Source organism: Podarcis melisellensis (genome assembly GCF_964234715.1).
Source record: "Podarcis melisellensis genome assembly, chromosome: 12".
In the NCBI taxonomy this organism is placed as follows: Eukaryota; Metazoa; Chordata; class Lepidosauria; order Squamata; family Lacertidae; genus Podarcis; species Podarcis melisellensis.
The window spans coordinates 42402164-42422260 of NC_138544.1; the positions used below are offsets into that span (position 1 = coordinate 42402164).

At 39.8% G+C, this 20097-nt stretch overlaps 1 protein-coding gene across 3 annotated transcripts in view; it reads right to left on the reverse strand.

Annotated features, from left to right (window-relative positions):
• NRP1 (neuropilin 1) overlaps positions 1-20097 on the reverse strand; it is a 123966-nt gene that overhangs the window by 17258 nt on the left and 86611 nt on the right. For 2 of the 3 annotated variants that reach the window (XM_081931596.1, XM_081931594.1), the window contains exons 7-12: positions 17593-17751; positions 14218-14362; positions 11877-12211; positions 6309-6453; positions 4887-4991; positions 367-426 (exon numbers count right to left, since the gene is read on the reverse strand). In XM_081931596.1, coding sequence (XP_081787722.1) covers positions 367-426; positions 4887-4991; positions 6309-6453; positions 11877-12211; positions 14218-14362; positions 17593-17751 — 949 coding nt within the window. The remainder of the gene's footprint in view (positions 1-366; positions 427-4886; positions 4992-6308; positions 6454-11876; positions 12212-14217; positions 14363-17592; positions 17752-20097) is intronic. The other variant, XM_081931595.1, reaches the window with a different exon arrangement.

Here is a 20097-nt window from a genome sequence, read left to right on the forward strand (position 1 = left end):
TTTTAGTTTGCAAACACATATTCTGTCACAGAAGAGATACAATTTATTTATTCACACACCCCCTCACCTCAGAAAGTGCAGATTTGGCCTGTGAATTTTTGGGTAGTATTGTCACCATTTGGCATGCAACGACACAGACGGGAAGCTAGTTCTGTGCTGCATATACATGTGGATGGAAGGAGTAAAATATTTACTGTACTGAGCTTGGAGACCAGATGCTACTTTATACTTCAGAGAGTTTGAAGGGATGGAAAGCCAGAGAGTCCTGCAATTCATTATATCTCTCTTTGGCACAAGATAGCAATTGTGAAATGCACTCTATTTTAACTGGAAACACTTTTTAAAAAGAAAAGAAAATCGTCATACCTGGCTGTACTGTAGTGTCAGCTGCTGTTGGGTTTTCTGTTATCACGGCTGTGGTACTGCCTGAAAAGGAATTGCATATGATATGTCACGTAGAACAGAAAAAGTAGATATGTAAATAACTTAGAAAAGTTCCTTGCTTATGCATTTAGCTGTGTGAGCATTCGTGCATAAATTAACCCCAAAATCGAAACACTCAAGATTTGGTTTTCTTTGTCAAGAGGGATAATACTTGAAAAACTTCTTCAGACTTATGATCTTGGACACAAACGTACACATTTAACCAATTGATCCTCTTTACAGAGGAAGCAACTGAGGGTGATTTATATAAGGCCACATCGCAAGACCAATGGACATGAACTCATTTATGTTACTTGGAACTTTAAAGGTAAATGTAAAGGACCCCTGACAGTTAAGTCCAGTCGTGGACCACTCTGGGGTTGCGGCGCTCATCTCGCTTTACTGGCCGAGGGAGCCGATTTTGTCCACAGACAGTTTTTCCTTTTGGTTGAGAAGGATGCCACACAAAAAACAAGTCCCAAGCAAATTCAGAATAACAGTAACTTCCTGCATGGATGAGCTCAAGGAGCCAATGCCTTCGAACGGCTTCATGGGTGTGTTTGTGGGGCATGAAAAGTCTTAGGAACATAATATGTCCCACTCTTCCCTTAGCAACAGATCACAACAGAAGGCAAATGACAGGTGCAGTTGTGAGTGATGGTCTTGCAAGGTGGACATTTCACATGCAATAGATATTTACATGATTCCACATGGGTCAATTAGAGAGTGGTCCATGGTTGCTGCTGTGTATTCTAACTCAATTCTTCCAAAAATAAATGTTCAAGGGACAATTAGATAATTTACCAGTATCCTATCACCAGAATTTGTTCTTATAATTAACCATCCTAGTGAAATTCTCGAAGTCCATGATTACTTTATCATGTAATAAATGTATTTTTGTTCTTCTAAGCATATAGATAAAGGCTTTGGAAAAAAGGGGGAGAAAAGTCACAACCAAACGTATCAAGTAATAAGCCACTGATTACGATCAACCAAGCCTTCCTCCTATCGCTGCAGGGAAACATTTAAAGTGCTATAATGATTGTGATGAGGTTTAATGAAGCTATAATACTTTCACGCCAAGGAAAGAGCAATACAGAGTGAGTGGTGAAGGTAAAAGTCAGGCATGCAAGATATATATAGGACAAAATATGCATGCATTACAAATGTTTGCCTTTATTAACTGAAAATTTTTATCGGCCTGGTAAAAGTAGTAATTAGCTTAAAGTGCAGTTGCAATTATACAACTTAGGCAAGTTTATTTTGATGCACTTGGGCAATTAGGCTTTCTGGGTTCTGTGCAATTAATAGAACCCTAAGAGCATAATTCGCAAACTCTCCATATTAAAGAAATAAAAACGCAAGAGGAGCACTCTTTGTTGGTCCCAAACCCTTTGCAGACAGCAAAATGTACAAAGATACTCAACTGCCCTAGAGCAATACTGTTTTAAAGCTTGTGCCTGTATTCTATCACATAAATTCACCCACTTGTATTGCACTACACACAGATTTATTTATTAATGTAATGATTAGGTTACTATCAATCAATCAGTTTACTAGATTTATTAATGCAATGGTTTGTTTACTTTTCCTTGTAGATTTCTAATAATAGTAACAGAATAATAATAAAAATATCAATTTAATAGTAACGTAAAATAATATTGACTTTATTATCCTGGTTTTAAAATGTGATGGACCATTAGTCACAAAGTATTGAGCTATGAGCTATGAGTTTTGATCTCTCTTCCTTCCATATACACCATTAGGTCTGATAGGTACAGAACACAAAAGTGCCTGGCAGTGGAAGCAAGCAGCAGCAGAGCTGTGCAACGGCCTGCATGGCAGCAGGGGTCAAAGCACTGACGGCAGTGGGGTTGGCAGGATCACTGATGGGCCCATCTAAGCTCCAGGCCCATGACAGTTGCCTAACCATGCTGCCCCCAGACACTGACCCAGGTTCTGCTGCTTGAAGGCTCTGCCCCCAGCTGTGTCACTGGGTGGGAGGGAGCAGATAAAAGCAGCAGAATGTAGAGAGGTAAGGTGAGGGGCAGGGATGCGGGTTAAACCACAGAGCCTAGGACTTGCTGATCAGAAGGTTGGTGGTTTGAATCCCCGCAATGGGGTGAGCTCCCGTTGCTCGGTCCCTCCCCCTGCCAACCTAGCAGTTCAAAAGCACGTCAAAGTGCAAGTAGATAAATAGGTACCGCTCCAGTGCTAAGGTAAACGGCGTTTCCATGCGCTGCTCTGGTTCGCCAGAAGCGGCTTAGTCATGCTGGCCACATGACCTGGAAGCTGTATGCTGGCTCCCTCAGCCAATAAAGTGAGATGAGCGCTGCAACCCCAGAGTCGGTCACGACTGACCTAATGGTCAGGGGTCCCTTTACCTTTACCTTTAAGGTGAGGGGCACTCCTGTCTGTGGCCTACTCCATTTAGGGATAAAAGTAGACCTCTGCATTTCACTTTATAGTCAAACTAGTGAGTAAACACACACATGTCTGCTTTGGCCCTGAGAGGCAGAGGGGTTAGGTGGAGAGTAATTGCATTCCTCTGCAAGAGGAAAATACCAGATACGGAACAGGGTTGGTTTGGGGGGGGGGGAGAAAGAGGGATGTCTCTTAATGTCTTGAAACCAGATGGAAAGCAACTCAATGAAGCGGAATAACAGAAAGGCAAGATCAATGGGAAGTTTGAAAACCAGCTTGTTCATACATTTTTCTTTTTGCCCCCATTGGTTTGTCTTAATGGCAAATCTAGATTTGGGTTGAATGGATGGGAGATGTGGCTTTGGGACTTGGCGGTGGTACCCATGGGGTGGGATATATATGGTTCTTTATCTTAAAAGTCTCCTACAGAATATTATTCAAAGACTATGCCATAATTTCCATCTCGTAGCACTGAAGCTGTGTGCAGGCTTCTGTAGTCAGAAAGGCCAGGCAAGAGGCAGCGGGATGTTTTTCAATGCTGAGGGCTTGCTGAACTTCTAAGCACTTTTGCAGCTTTTTTGAAGGGTATTTTGTTACACTTGACTTACATAAGAAGAAGCAAAGGCGGCCTGAGAAATTGTAATGTGAAAAGCATGCACTACAACTGTGCGGGGTGTGTGTATAATATATAGAAAGACTACACTGTTTTTAGTAATTATTTTCAGGGAGGGGGAATGTGAGATTCGGAATGAGGCAAACACTTAAATAATGAGTGTATTTGCTTTCGTAGGCATTTTTTTCATTAGCTTTAGTAGGGTCCCCCCCCCATTTAATTGCTGACTAAAGGGGAAACTAAAACCCATCCCAAGTCCCTAAACAACTCTTTGCTACCTGGCTAAGGTTATCTAAAGTCCTCGGAGTATGCACTGCCAGATTTTAACTGTCTTGGAAATGTAGCTATGCAAGCTGCACTGCTATGTAGGAAACAATAAATGTTTAGCCCTCTAGCTCATAAGGGAGCGATCATGCAGTAACTTGGAGGAGGAGGGAAATGAGGCCACTTATGTGTAGGTATCTAGCTCTGGCTAACATAGGCCCTATCTAGCAGATCAGACATATAGCCTTATGGGAGAAGAGAGTTCCAAACAGCTACATAAGCCAAGCTAATTATGGTATATAAAAGAAACAGATACACTCTGGTCTTCATAAAAGTGAGCCCATGGGAGACTTTTGCTCTCTACAGCTTCTTTTTCCTTTCTAGTGCTTAACAGTACTGTACAGACTTAGGTGTGACTTTGAAGAAGTAAGAAGGATAGACCACCACTGAGTTTCAGTTCAGGCAAAATTGTGTATGCTAATGATATAGAAGACGACTTTCCTTGCCCCCAGTCCTAAATGACCTCATTGCTAAATGGAAACTGACAGAAATCTCCCCAGGTTGTAATGAAACACTATCTTAGACAAGATGCACCTTAGCTCTAAGATTATACTTACCCATCCAACTACTCTTTGGAAAAGGACAGTTAAATGATAACTGATTAGTCTACATCTGTGTTAAAATATCACCTGGGGGAAATCATACTTTAAATAAACAAATAAAGTTAAAAGACCCTAGATTTTCATTAGGCTTGCAAGCTGTAATTGGTTAATTGTATGCCACCTTTATACATTGCTGTACTTAAGGCCACATACAACCCAGAAATGAATGTTAGATTTTATTTAATGAACCATATGTTTATTAGATACATACTTCATTATCTCAAAAAGGAACAAAGATTTAAATCTTGGAAAACAGATCTGAATTAGATCAATTAATTAATGGTTTCATTGGTTAAAAGACAAGTGGCTGATCCCGGTTCCTTAAATTTTCATGCACATAAAAATGAATATATGTAAGCTGTGGCAATGCTCGCCCAACAAAAAAAGTCATGCATGTGTCATGCTTTCTTATTGTGAGTGATAGAGGCAAAGCAAACATTGCAACTGGGATTGGACTGAACAAAAATGGAGTTGCAATGGAATGTGGATGATTTCTGCACCTGTCAACTGGAAGTCATCACCTGTTCCGCTGTGGCAGTTTGCTTGGTCATCATCACACTCATCCACAAGGTTGCTGTCAGGAGTGGTTGGGACAGAGGTAGGTACTGAAATAAATAAGCCAACATGACTTGATTAAAACATACTCTGAGACTTGTTAGCATTTCAGCCCGCAAGCATGATTCCGTGATGAACAAAGACCATTCATTTCATACAGGAAACATCTCTTTATTTATCATTTCCCCATATCCTGCCCTTAACACGGTCTGTACTGTACTGTCTAAGCTGAAGGCCAAGAATAATATTGTCAAGTCAAATAATATGCTTTCAAGATGCAGATTTGGAAACAACTGACCCCACCTGAAACTGAACTCACTTGGGGGTGGAAGGTGGGATGTGTTGTACCTGCAGAGTTCTCTGTGTGAAAGAGGTTTCCTATTCTTCTGTAGATGCCATTTTATGTATCCCCAGTATTTACAATAAACTCTGAATTGGTGGGTGGAGAAGAAACGCCATGTGACCAACGGAAGGCCCCTATCTACACGGGGAGCTTCAGAATTAGGCCCCTCATAGATAATGTGTACACAAGCTGCTTGCTCTTAGACGGTCTTCTTGTCGATTATTCATGCATATTGGTCAGCATACAAAGAGCCAGTGAGGGTCATGCAAAAGGATTTTTTTTTAAAAAAAAAGCATTTTCCCTTTTGAAAAGCAGGTCTTCATGTCACATTAAATTGCTTTTCTGAAGTTCTGCTCCCCTTAGTTTCCCAAGTGAGTTGTCATGACAAACACATTTCTATAACCTATATGTATAATGAGAAAAGATTGATACTGTTTTCAAATAAGACCAAATGCCTTGAACTAGAGGAAGATATGGAGGATCTGCATGAGTTTTGGCCTTTTGTGGACTGTGTCATGTGCAAAATGATCTATTAATTAATTCCCTTGGGGGATTCTGTTGGGGGGGGGGTGTGTCACATGCTGGTGGTAGTCAGGGAAAAAGCAGGTGATGGGTGCAGCCAGAGACAAATGAGTTCTGGACTAGCTAATCTGGAATAAAGGCTGCCCTGCTCCAATTTGCTCCAATTTGCACGATGGCTGCTTCACATTAGAACTGCCATTTCCTGAGAAGTTTGCTGAGAAATAAGCCCTAGTGGATTTGAGCAAAAAGGACGAAATCAATATTTGTCCCCCTTGTTTTGCTGTTGCGATCTTCAGCGTTACATCTTCTCTAACAAAGATTATAAGGATGCTAAGGTAGGATAGGAAACTAACTACCGTTGCAAAGCACAGTACTATTAACAATAACAGCTAATGGAAAAGAAAGCGATCAAACATTTCTCACTCTGCTGTAGCATAAGTAGGACTGTATGTAGGAAAAGAAAAATAATTAATGCCACATTAATCTTAGGCTGTGCAATTACCTTCAATTTCGCAGCCCAATAGTTCCATCCTCAGTCCCAATCCACTGTGGGTGGCTCTTTCAGGGTAGACACGGATGAATCTGGTTGTTATAGGCTCAAAGGTACGGAGTTCAGGGGTATCATAGTTTGTGTTGCCTTCAAAAACCTACATACAAAACCACACAGGAATGCTGTTTAATAATCACAGGAGATATTTCATTTTTAGCCAGCTGAGATTTTTCATGCTTTTAGCATTTGAGAAAGTCAACAGCTAGCCCAAATCCTAAACATTTTATCAAGTGGCTGACTCTGCATTCAAAAATGGGAAGGGGTAGAAGTGAAAGTGTTTCCAGAAATCAATCTGTCAGGATTAGCACAGAAGCAGATTTTTTTTTTTAATGAGACATCTTTTAAATGAGACTCACATCTGAAATTTACATGGATGACTTCGGAGGAAGGGATTCACTATGGTTTAAGTTCTGGCACTGTTTAGCTATGATAAGACACCTCTTCAAGAGAGAAATTTCAACTGTGCTTTTCTCCGCTTGCCCAGAGGCTCACAAATTATAGTTATATTGTAAGTGTACAAATTAAACTTTAGAAGCAGAGCCCATGAGACAGATTTCTTTAAAACTAATCCTAGGAAAGGCTAATGGCTGACATGCTTGCTAACTTAGATGTGGTGGACATTTTGAGGATGTATGAGAAACTGGATAACAAGTTTATTTGGACACCAGTCAGTTCTGTTATATCTATAACACAGATCTCGACAGAACTGAAGTTGTCTAAAGCCACACTTAATTTGTGCAATAACTCTTCAAAAGTGGCTATTTCAAACCAACAAACTTGTGGATGCACATACTCTTGTTACTGTGAAGACAGAAAGAATTCCAAAGGTCAATGTTACAGATTGCTAATCATTGTTTTTGTTATAGAGAAGAAGAGCTCGTGGCCTTTCCTTCATCAGATGTGAGGTCTCCCACAACAGAACACTGTAGTGGATAATATAATGAGAAAATATTAACATTTGACTTTGTACAATGTTGCTTTTGTGTGCGATGTAATTTGGAGAGAGGTGGAAAATGAAATGAGTCTTTTATATGAGTCGGTGAAAATTAGGAAGTCAACTATATTTTCCTGTTTCAATCATCTAGCCTGTTTTTAACCTTGCTGTATTTCTACCTTGATCACTTCTCTCTACTGCATATATTTTGGCAGCTACGTGGAAGCCACCTTACCAGAAATGCTTCTGTCTGGAGGTGTTTTCCATGGGAAGGCTTATCTATGGATTGTCCTGATGCTGTGTGGACTACACAGTCCAGTGTTACATGTTTCTGGCAGTGGTTGGAGTGCAGTGTCTTCACTCAATAAATCTGGCCCATGTGCTGGTTTACTTATGTATGTTATAATCCTGAGACACAACGGTATCCATGTGGCTGGCTTATGGCACCATTTAGCATCCTACTTTTTCCTACATGAAGATGAATCTCCAAATAGGAACCAGCATGAATGGACAGTGCAAGTTAATCTTCCAATGTAAGTACACAAACTTGGTGACTGCTTGTACTGTGTACCCTCAGCAGAAATGAGCATGCCGCTTTCCATACATTATGAAATACATACAAGTTGGAAAATGTAACTTATATCTGACCCATAAACCTCATGTTGGGATCTTCTTAAAATTATTGTCCTGAAAGCATTATGCCGAATTCTAAATTCTGGTCCTGTAAAAACCACTTATACCCGGGTTCCTTAGAAGGAAAAGATGTACAGAGACACAGAGAAAATAGCACAATTACAATTACACTCTCCTTTAGAATCCAGGGTGAAGATTATAGAGGCATTTTAGGGAATTCCCAGCCTTTAGTCTTTCTTCTTCCCCCACCATATTTTGATAACAAGTTGTCAAGATACTAAATTCTTTTAGGGAGAAAACAGCACTCAAAATAGAGCAGGACATTCCTCCTAGATGACTCAGAAGCTGATAAAACAGAGGAACCCAGAAAGCAGTGTATGTGTGAGGTTGGGTGGGGGGAATAGAGATCTCCCAAACCCTGTTCTTTCTGCACATCCCGGATAATAGAAATATACAGGGAAAGGAATCGACAAGTGGGACCTGCGACAAAATGTGTGTAGTCCTTTTGTTCTGGATTCCAGCCAATTAGTTATGCCTTCTTCCAGGAAAATTCTTTTCATTCCCTCTCATCTTCAGTTTTCTTTGTTTTGCCCTCCCAAAAGATGGCATTCTGTGACCACCACTGACTATACTCACACCATATTGGGACAGCTTGGGGTTCATTATCCCACTGTTATTTTTCCATACCCCATTTTTCCCCTGTGCTTCTGCAAACCTTGCAATTCCCCTGAGAACTCTGGCAAATTCCTTTTTGTGTGTGTGGATGGTGCCATTAAGGAGTAGCATTCAAAGAGCTGACTTTGCTATTATATATATCTGATAAGTACATAGAGTTCACTGTTATTATATATGATTAGTGTACTCAGAGCAGTCAGTAAATACATCTCATTAAAGAGGATTGGGAGGGTGTGGCAATTTATATCTAATTAATTCATAGTTATTAGGATTTATTTTATGCTCGCATTTTGTTTCAAGCATCATAAAAGCACCCTGCTAAATGAGAGAGGGTCTATGTTATTTACAGTGCAGGCACATGCAGTTTTAGCTATGGGATCCAGACTTAATTGTCGTTTAAATAGCAATATATAATAATGGAAACTTTCTATAAAAGGTTTCAGAACAATGTACTGACACACAGGCATAGAATTCAATAGACATTTAATGGTCCCTTGAATCCTAATTATACTGAATCATTGTCTTGTGTCATATGTGTAGTCTAGACCTATCTGTGATTTAATTATGACTGTTCATTCACATGCACAAGTCTTTTCAGAATGGGGTGAAGAGAGGAAAGATACTATTATTTCATCTACTTCCAGGTTTATTGATTTGCTTCAGGGAAACAGAAATGCATTTTCAACAGGAAAAATGAAAGTGTACAGTGATATTCAGAACCATTAGTCCAATGTAGCCCAGGATTGTCTACTTCAGCCTTCCTCAACCTAGTGCTCTCCAGATATTCTGGACAACCACTTCCACCCCCCAATCAGCATGGCCAATGGTCAGGGATGAAAGGAACTGTAGTCCAATACATCTGGAGGGCACTAGGTTGGTCTATTTTGAGTGGTAGCAGCCATGGGACATTCTGAGTGCAAGAGGTGTTCTACCACTGAGCTACAGCTCTTCCCCAATAAAATGTGGGTTCCTGAGATGCCCTCCAAAAGAAGGTTTTTAAGGTAGTTCCAGATTATCAGAAATGGGATGGTTGAGACATTTGTACCAATAGTGGCAAGGAATTGGAAGAAGAAAGGGCAAGCTAATGACAAGCAAGTGGGAGGGACTGTGAGACACATAGAAACAGAATATGGGTTGCGTGTATGCTGTGCATGGTGCCTTGACTTTTACTAGAACTAATGGTTTGATTCTTAGCCCTCATTGTGTGCTATGCACTAGAATCATGGAAAACTGAGGTCTGGACATGCTCTTGCTTCCATGTAGCTGTTCAGATAGATTTTATATATATAGATCTATATAGATGCTACAGAATGCCAGAGAGTTTTCTGTGATGCTACATGAGATCCCAGGGCTCATCTCCTCCTCCTCCCTCCCTCCCCATGCTAATACTCCCTGCTGAAGTATTATAATCAACATCAGCAGGCTCTGTTCTGCGTCGGCCACTGTCAGGTGTTTGGCCTGCCTCTCCTTTGAGAGATGCTTTCCCCTTCCTCTAGATTGGAGACTGGTGCCCTCCTAGGGGTCTGGCTTGATCTTTACTGGTCTTCTGGAGGTCTGTTTAAGAGCCACTTTTTGCAACAGGAGCTTTGTGGCTGATTGAATACTGTATATAGAATTTGGTCTGTTTATATTTTTATGCAGGCATAAAAATTCTTGATTATTTTATGTTACAATATGCTTGTTTCTTTTGCTGTTTTATACTGCATTGTTATCTTGCTTCAACTGAATGTCTTCTATAGGAAAGTGGGATAAAAAAATTATTGAATAATCTGTGCAGCTTAGTTTCTTGGTGCTGCAAAATGTGTTGGTCCCCCACTCTAGCATACAGTGCTTCCTTCTTCCAACAGGGCAGTGATTAAACCGTGTTTCATTTCAAGAAACAGAGCTGCTTTTAATTTATTGCTTTTAATCAGTGGTTACTATTGCATACAGTCAAGCTTGATTAACGTTTTCAAAACACCTTGGTCCTGTTTTAAAATCCACCAGCCTCCTAAATCCTAGGAATTTATCAAATTCCTTTATAATACATTTTTCCATCATGAAAGAAACATTATTAAATGTGTTGAATATTTTAGTAGGATTATGCATGTTGTACAATATGGGATTATTTTTTTTAAGGAAGTGCTAATCTCTGAAGCTTATTTACTGTTAGAAATGAAAACTCTAAGTGGACTTAATGTGTTTGCCAGCATTCATTTTTGTCAAAGGCTGCCGGTTTTGACAGTTATGGCAACTGCCTTGAGTTTAGAACCAGAAGGTTGTGCAGCATAAGGTATGTCACATCAAAAGCATATGGTGCTCTATTTTCTTCCCCAAGGGTTTGTAAGAATATGTCAAAACAACGTGTGTTTTTTACAAACAAAAATAAGTGGTTAGATCTCATTGTTGGGATTCATTTACTCTTCACACTTGCAGTATCAAGGCCATTTGAAAACAGGCTCACTTTTGCACTCACTCGCAAGAGAAATGGGGAAGAAAATAGCTGCACCTGGTTATAACACCCATTGTGGTGTAGTGGTTAGGGTATTGGACTGGGGCCTGGGAGATCAGGGTTCAAATCCACCCTTAGCCATGTAGCTCATTTGGTGACCACAGGTCAGTCATCCAGGTAGGGTGGTTGACAGCTTAATAGAATCTCTGACTTTACAAATATGGGATGAATCTGTGCATGCAAGCCAGTGTACAAGTGGCTGACATTCATGTTCATTTAAGCTTGACAAATCTAGCAGCAAGTCCTTTTCACCGGAACCAGCTATTTATTGTCCAATATCCCTATATTTTTGTTTGGAAAACCATTTGTTTTTCAAAATCTGGAAAACTGCATTGTTTGAGAAACTGCTGTGTTTCAGTTTTTATGAAGTGTGAATTAGGTAGGTCTGCCTTTAAATGTGAACTGATTTTAATTTCATACAATCCTAGAACTGCAGAGTTGGTAGAAACCACAATAATAATCTAGTCCAACTCACTGCAATTCAGAAATCTTTTGCAGAATGTGGGGCTTGAACCCATGAACCCGAGAGTCTCATTCTCTACCAAGTGAACTATCCCAATTTACTCTGAATCCCTCCTCAGGAGCTAGTTCTGTTGAATTCAATGGGCTTATTCCAGGAAAGTGGAATTAGGACTGGACCATTGGGTTTGCACCATTACCTGCTACCTGATAATTTTTCAATGGGAGAAGCTAGGGTTTGAACTGGGGACCTTCAGCATTCAAAGAGTGTGCTCAACCACCGAGCTACACATTACTCTTCCTTGCCACATGTTGATTATAACCTCACCTTGGCCTTCCTCTTGCTGGCATCCATAATCCATTTCCAGTCCGATCCATTGTTGCTGTATCCAATCTTGAACTTTCTCATGAAGACCTTGTTTTCTCTGTGTTTGCCTCCCTGGACAATTATGCCTCGCACTATCTTCTCTTCACCGAGGTCTATTTGAAGCCACTCCTTTGAGTATGTGTGAGAGGTGGGTGGTGGTAGTGCCCACCCAACACGGCTCGTTATAAGACGCACATTTTCTGGGATCCAGTTTCGCTCAAATTCATTTGATGCAGTAATCTGAGAGTCAGTGATGAGTCCAGACACCATACCCAGCATGCCAGAGCAAGGATAATCTTAATAATAACAATAACAATAATAAAATGTATACATATACATACAGGACTTATAAGTGGTAAATGAACCAGTATTATTGCCCTTGTATTATGGACAAACTGGGATTTTGATGGATCAGACTCTTCACTACATTTTATTAAATTACTACTCCACTCACCACATCTGAAGGATATATGTAAATCTGTGTACTTCACAAGATACCCTATATGTACTGTTTCAGTGCAGGGTCCGTTCTGGATAGTCCTTTGAATATTCTATCCATTTTATAATACCTCAAATGCATGTAATTTAATTCTCTGACCAATCAAAGTTTTACTTCCTTAAAAAAATATGCAGAGAAAAATGAAGAAAAAATACCACGAAAAAATTCTTCCCTGTAGGAAACCACAAAAACCCATGAAGAGCCTTTTCTTTTCCAGAGATATATCTAATTTCTGAATGGAAAAAGTAACTTCTAATCGTGAACGTTTATATTTGACCAAAGAAACATTTTCAGTATTCTTCAATGTATCCATTAATATAGCTGTTGTACAGTTCATTATAATAAGAATGATAAAGAATATCATTATGATTGTTTTAAATCGATTTTTGCCACCTCTAGCCATATCTCTCTCTCCTTCTGTTTTTCCTCATAAATGATGTTTCATTTGGTATCATAAAAATCAAGTCAGAAAAATGTGCTTGTCTTTAAACGCAGGATGGTGTTGAAACATGGGAATCTACATATATTTAATTAAAAAGAGATTGCTTATTATTATGTATTTATTTTGCCCCGCCTTTTTCCCTGACAGGGACTCAAGGAAGCTTACAGATAAAATAGGGACAGCTAAAACATTGGGGGGGGGGAAACAATCCTTAAAAACCAATTAAATACAATTAAAACTATATATAAATATAAGAGATCTATTAAAATCATAAGGATAATTAAAATAAAAATAGCATGGTACCAGTAACAGATGGCACTTTCTCTTAGCTAAAATACATAGGCTTGGCTCATATTTGACACTAAGCCAAAGTGTGAATGAGAGTGCAGGTCCTCATTGCAAAAGTTGCAGCTACTTTTGCTCCTCTCCCTCGTCCTGCTGCTGCTACTCTACTCACAGCTAACCATGGTTTGGCTTAGTGATTTGCCTGAATGATCTGTCTTGCTCCAGAGAAACCACAACCTATAACCAAGGTTTGTTCTTGGCTTACCAACAAGTCCAAGGGAAGCAGGTGAGATTTTACCTGTGAGTATCTGTACGCTTGTGTGTTCATGCTTAGCCATGGTTCAGATAACATCACTGAACCATTATAAGCTACCTAGTAAACATTTATGACTACTTTTACTTTTTAAAAATTACATGTTGTTTGTTGGCTACTGGAGCACCTAATAGGTAAAGGGACCCCTGACCTTTAGGTCCAGTAGTGGCCGACTCTGGGGTAGCGTTGCTCATCTCGCTTTATTGGCCGAGGAAGCTGGCGTACAGTTTCCGGGTCATGTGGCCAGCATGACTAGGCCGCTTCTGACAAACCAGAGCAGCACACGGAAACGCCGTTTACCTTCCCGCTGGAGCGGTACCTATTTATCTACTTGCACCTTGACGTGCTTTCGAACTGCAAGGTTGGCAGGAGCTGGGACTGAGCAACAGGAGCTCATCCCATCGCGGGGATTCAAACCGCTGACCTTCTGATCGGCAAGTCCTAGCCTCTGTGGTTTAACCCACAGCGCCACCTGCGTTTATTAGGAGCACCTAATAAACAATGCTAATTCTTAGAGTAATTTTTCTTCAGCATGTTTGCAAATATTTGTATTGCAGTTAAGGAAGGGTCGCCTGTTCCCTTACAGTACAATATTTAGCATGTTTCATCAGAAGTAAATCCCACTGTCTTTGATGCGGATTACCTCTGTGATTGCAACCTGGTTATACTTATATCCTTGTTTGCAAATGTTTGTAAAACAGAAATAGTTAATGCTAAATTCTGCTTTTTAAAAAAGATAAAAAAACAAAAACTTAACCCTTACCTGTAATTTTACAGCCATACACTTCAAATCTTAGTGATATCCCGGTTTCCCAGCTTGCAGGTTTGATGCGAACGAAACGAGTCAGGATTGGCTTGGGAAATGGTCTGTAAGCAACATCAGTGGGATTGGTGTTCCCTATGAACACCTACAGAAGGAGAGAAGGAAATGTGATTTCTCTTAAACATGTTCAAAACTTTGTCTTCTTTGCCCATAAATAAAGTGATTGATAACAATAAGTGCAGCATTCACAGAGTCTGAAAGGGTTAGAGGAGTAAAGGAGGACTTTCTCTGACTCACCGTTTACCTAGATAAAAATCAAAGCCATAATTGAATATGGGCTGTTTAAACCCAATGAGTTTAAGTATGTTTATTAGAGGGGAGTCACTGAGTTCAACACCACATACTTCCTTCCAATAGTGCAGCTTTCAAGTTATACAAGTTATAAAGGAACCATTTTCTCTTCTGGATAATTCCATTTTGCATAATTGTTTAAGTAGTCTGAAATATTTCTTTTTTTAAAAAAACTTTAATGAAATGCTCTAGATTTGTTTGCCACCACTACATGTTCATTCTATTCTCCCATGACACTCGCATCCAGCTAGACAAACAATACCACCATATAAATATATAACGCATCTGTTGCAGCCATTTGGGAAAGCCATACCATAGGAAAGACAAATTCTCCACAGACTTAGCTCAAGGAAGGTGACTAATTTCCTCATTTCATTAAACAATGCAAAACTCCACTCTACAGATCTTAGGCAGTTCTCCTTTTATGGACAGTAATTTCTTACACCTTCCCCCAACTTTCCTGTTTTTTCCTTTGCTCAGAGCAGACTATAACAAAGGAAGTTGACTATCTCTTCAAAAAACTCCAGGTCATCAACCTGCATACTTTTCTTGCTCTCTATCTTTATCATGGAACAAATCCCATTGAAACCTTTCTGTTTTTGGACAATTAAGACCATAACATACTGAATATTGCCCATGTAGCATCTTTTATGTCTCATCTGTTTCTTTCATTATAGTCTTGCTACGAAATGCTCTTCCTTTTTTTAATGGGGAGGAAATGGCCATGGAAGAAGATCAGCAGGAATGTCTTGCAAACATTGACTATATTTACTACCAACCATCTGTTTAACTTATTAATATTAATTGCACAGGAAAGCTAGGCCAAGGCCTGTGGTAGAGTTTGGCTCCCTTTCAGTATGAGACGACAAATAGGAAAAAAAACAATTAGGCTCTTATCTGTTATGCCTGATAAGGAAGAATAGAAGAGGCACAAGACCTTCAAGAATGTTATAAGCACAAATAGCAACAGTGGGGGATATTTGGGGCTTTGACCCATGAGCCTTGCTGAATAAGTCATGGTACCTACATCATATCTAGTAAAGAATATTCATTTGGCACAATGGTGCAATGCTGGAGTTTTCCCCCCTTCAAGGTATATACTGTGTTTTTATAAAATAAGGTGTTATAACTTTCATAATATTTAAAAGTTTTGAGATTTGATTGGGAACAGATTCCCTTAAACTCAAGTACCTTGATCCCCCCCCAAAAGAAAGTTATGGCCATGAACAGGTGACATATAGGCAAGATGCCAGAATGACAGGGAACCCATAGCTTAGCAGTTTTTAGCCTTTCCATCTCAAAGGTGCACCATTAATCCTGAATACACCCATTTTTGGCATTATTTTGTTAAGACAACCAAATGCAAAGGAAGCTGAGGGACCTATATTTGTAACAGTTGTATGCAAACAGGAAGGTTTTTGCAGGTACCCCTTGTCATACATGGGTGAGAAGCCAGACCTAACGAAATATATTTTTCTGTTCTACACAGCTATTAAAATGAGCTCTATCTCATGTTGTATCTGTTCACTCTTTTCTCTCTCTTTCTAAAAAGAAATCTAAATTTTAAAAGAAAATAAAATAGTGTTGGAGTCACGGGTACAACCCTACCTTTGGTCAAGGCCATTGGTGCAGTTAGGTAATTTTAGACCTGGACTTAATGATCTTATGAGGGTTCCCCTTTAGATGGGCATGTGTACTACTTCAGTTGTGAAACACACAATTAACATTACTCTTCTCCCCTCTCCCCTAACATCATTCTATGCCTTACAACTGCTTCCACATTTCTGACAATATAAAACCAGCAGTAAAATTGGTTAGTAAGACTTTGTTGAGATCAGCAACCCCCTTGAAAAGTATATAGAGCTGAAGGAGGAAATAGGAAGAGTGAATCTCTTTTCCTACTTCCTCTTCCAGCTTCCATGTGCTTCTCAAGACTCTAATTAATTCTACTGTATCCTATTTTCACTCAGGTTTCTTTGAACAGCGAAGTGTTCACACGTTTGTTCTGTCTCTTGGTGGGGAGGGAACTGATTCAAGGGAAGGAGGCAGAGAAGCAACCAGAGGGGGAGGGGTGCCCACAGCAGTCGCTCTCAAAAATCCAAAAGTGCCCTAAAAAGGTTGGCCAGCCATTCCTTAAATGTTAAACAGCATTACTTGAAGTGATGAGTGATGAAAGCTAGACAGTGGGCCCAAGTAGTTATTGGGAAGGACAAGTAATATTGCTGTGGCATGGGTGTTAGTGGCTAGAGTCTAACACAACTGACATTTCCGAACAACAACAAAACTGGGAAAGTCTAAAAACATTGGGTGCAGCAATCCAGACAAAACACAGCAACTTCTATCAACTTCAGTGAGATAGGCATGCATGTATTCAATTGGGTCTTAAAGTGCTTTACTTTGGCCAAATCATATCCAATGGGTTTTCCTGGTTTTTTTATGTTACAGCAACAGAACTTTTTTACTAACTGGATTAAGATGTGCTTATTGTCTATCCATGTGTGATATATCAGGGATTAAAAAAAGGACAAACTATTGTGAGGAAGGGGAATTCTGAAATTAGAATGCAAGAAGAAACCTTGGATGTTTCACTATGCTGTCATTCCAGCTCTTTCGTAGCTTGAGAGTTTCTGTCTGTTTTTTATTACTTATTAAAAAGAGCAATATGGGTAGCACTGTCTGACTCCAAGCATTGAATATGTTGTTTAGGCAGCAACAACAACATAAATACAGTGGTACCTCTGGTTACGAACTTAATTCGTTCTGGAGGTCCATTCTTAAGCTGAAACCGTTCTTATCCTGAGGTGCACTTTCGCTAATGGGGCCTCCTGCTGCATGTGTGCCTCCGGTGTGCAATTTCCATTCGCACCCTGGGGCAAAGTTCGCAACCAGGAGCAGCTACTTCCCGGTTAGCAGAACTCGTAACCTGAAGCGTTTGTAACCAGAGGTACCATTGTAACTGCAACTAATAAAGCACTCTAGAAATTCACAAGTGGTTCAGGGTGTTGTGAAAATTGAAAACCTTACCAAAGGTTTATTATTTCCATCTTTGACTGAAATCCAGTCTTCTCCATTGGAGCTGGTATCTACTCGGTATGTTTTCAAAAAGTATTCTTTCCTCGTTTCTTTTGAGATGGCTCCCTGGGTCCCGATGGCAGAAACAAAGCGGAGAAGGCCCAAGTCCACCTGCAGAAAGGAGAATAATGGAGGGACAAAGAAACAGATCAATGGAAAATCAACACGAGGCAGTTCAAATTGTAAAATCCAGTTAGGACCAGAGAAGGAAGGCAACTCAGTAATCAATTTTTTGGGAAAAAGGAGCTTTTAAAAATTATTGGTGGAATGAAGTTCCGCATAATGTTGACCCACGCATTTTATTAGAAAACGTATAGACATAAGTGAGTATCAGAGCAGGACAATGAATAAATATTATTTAGCCTGGTTTAGCCCAGAAGATTGATTTATTCATGCGGGGTTTTGTTGCTCTTAAGTGTTTATGATATAAGGACTTTATATAAAAATGATGTATAGGTGGTATTTAACACCGGTTAAATTGGCAAAAATGTATAAAACAGGGGAAAATAAGTGTTGTAAATGTAAAGAAGTAGAAGGTATGTTTTATCATATGTGGTGGCAATGTAAGGTTATTAAATTATTTGGGGAAATGATATATAACGAATTGAAAAGAAAGTTAAAAATAATCTTTGTTTACAAAACGAGAAGCTTTCTTATTAGGTATTACAAGGAATGGATCTACCTAAAGAATACAAGAATTTGTTCATGTATGCAACAACGGCTGCTCGGACATTGCTAGCCCAACACTGGAAAGAAGAAGCCCCCACCAAGGAAGCTTGGCAAACTAAGTTAATGGAGTATGCGGAAATGGCTAAATTAACTGGGAAACTTAGACATCAAGATGACAACAAATATAAAAAAGAATGGGAAATGTTTATTGCATATTTACAAAAGCAATGTATGCAAGTTAATACATTAGCAGGATTTTAAAAAACACTTGCAATGTTATGGGTAATGTTTAGATTTGGAGGCAATTGTAGATAAAGATTTTATTGACATGCATAAATGAAGATAATATAAGGAACCAATAATAATAATAATAATAATAAATTTTATTTATATCCCGCCCTCCCCAGCCGAAGCTGGGCTCAGGGCGGCTAACAACAATCAAAATAGTTCAACATTCTAAAAACATTCATTATAAAATTAATTAAAATCAAATTAATGGCAACCATCAAGCAAAATTCTGTGCAGGTTGCCAGAGGAGGGGGTCAGGCTGCGTCCTGACCAAAGGCCTGGTGGAACAGCTCTGTCTTGCAGGCCCTGCGGAAAGATGTCAGGTCCCGCAGGGCCCTAGTCTCTTGTGACAGAGTGTTCCACCAGATTGGAGTCGCGGCCGAGAAAGCCCTGGCTCTAGTTGAGGCCAGCCTAACCTCTCTGTGGCCTGGGATCTTTAGGATGTTTTTATTTGCAGACCGTAAATTTCTCTGTGGGACATACCAGGAGAGGCGGTCCTGTAGGTACGAGGGTCCTAGGCCGTATAGGGCTTTAAAGGTTAAAACCAGCACCTTGAACCTGATCCTGTACTCCACCGAGCCAGTGCAGCTTGTATAGGGATGGAGTAGAGGGAACTCTGGGGATTACAGTTGTCATAAACTTTTTTTTTTTAAATATAATGATTTTGTTTTGTGTGTGGAAATTAATAAAATATATTATACCACGATGATATAAGGACTCTATTTATCATATCATGTATGTGTGTGTGCATACAGACCCACACATTGTACACTGCAGAATCCTAATAATAATAGTAGTAGTAGTAGTAGTAGTAGTAGTAGTAGATTGTTATGTTTTACACCTGATCCAACAATTTCTTTCCATGTGTGGTATGGCAGAACACTAGGCTGCAGGTAGAAGAAGCTGCTCTCTGCATGTGGGGGAAATGGTCAAATTTGCTTATGTTCCTTTTGTGTGTAAACTAACATGGGGTCCTTCTGCATGTTGAAAACAGTAAGAGCACTCCCCTGCTTTGCTTTCATATAAGCAAGACTTTTGTATGTGTAAGTGAATGCAACACTATGACTTATTTCAGCACTGTGCAGATGCAAGCAACACTCCATCTTTGCTCTGAGTTCCTGGTGGCTTCACATGCATGCAAACAGGACCTTCAAGGAAGAATTGGAAAGCACGGTTGCCACTTTCTTTCTGTGCTTTACAGCCCCTCTTCTTTCCCCCAACTGCTGTGAACATCAAAGGACCTTCCGAAATCAGAAAGTCCATGTTCGCTTGAAAACATTTTGTACACATGTAAGGGTCTCTTCACATCCCAGCTTCTGCATATATTGTCTTCATCATACAGAACTAATATTTGTGCACCAGCCTCACTAGAACAGGGATCCAGTAAGTTGCTACATTATGCTTTGGTTTATTTGCACACTGTTTTTTGGCCCAAAGGCAGTCGCTTGAGAGAGAAAAAAGCCACACTACTACTGCATCACCAAGTACGGTTCTTATCTC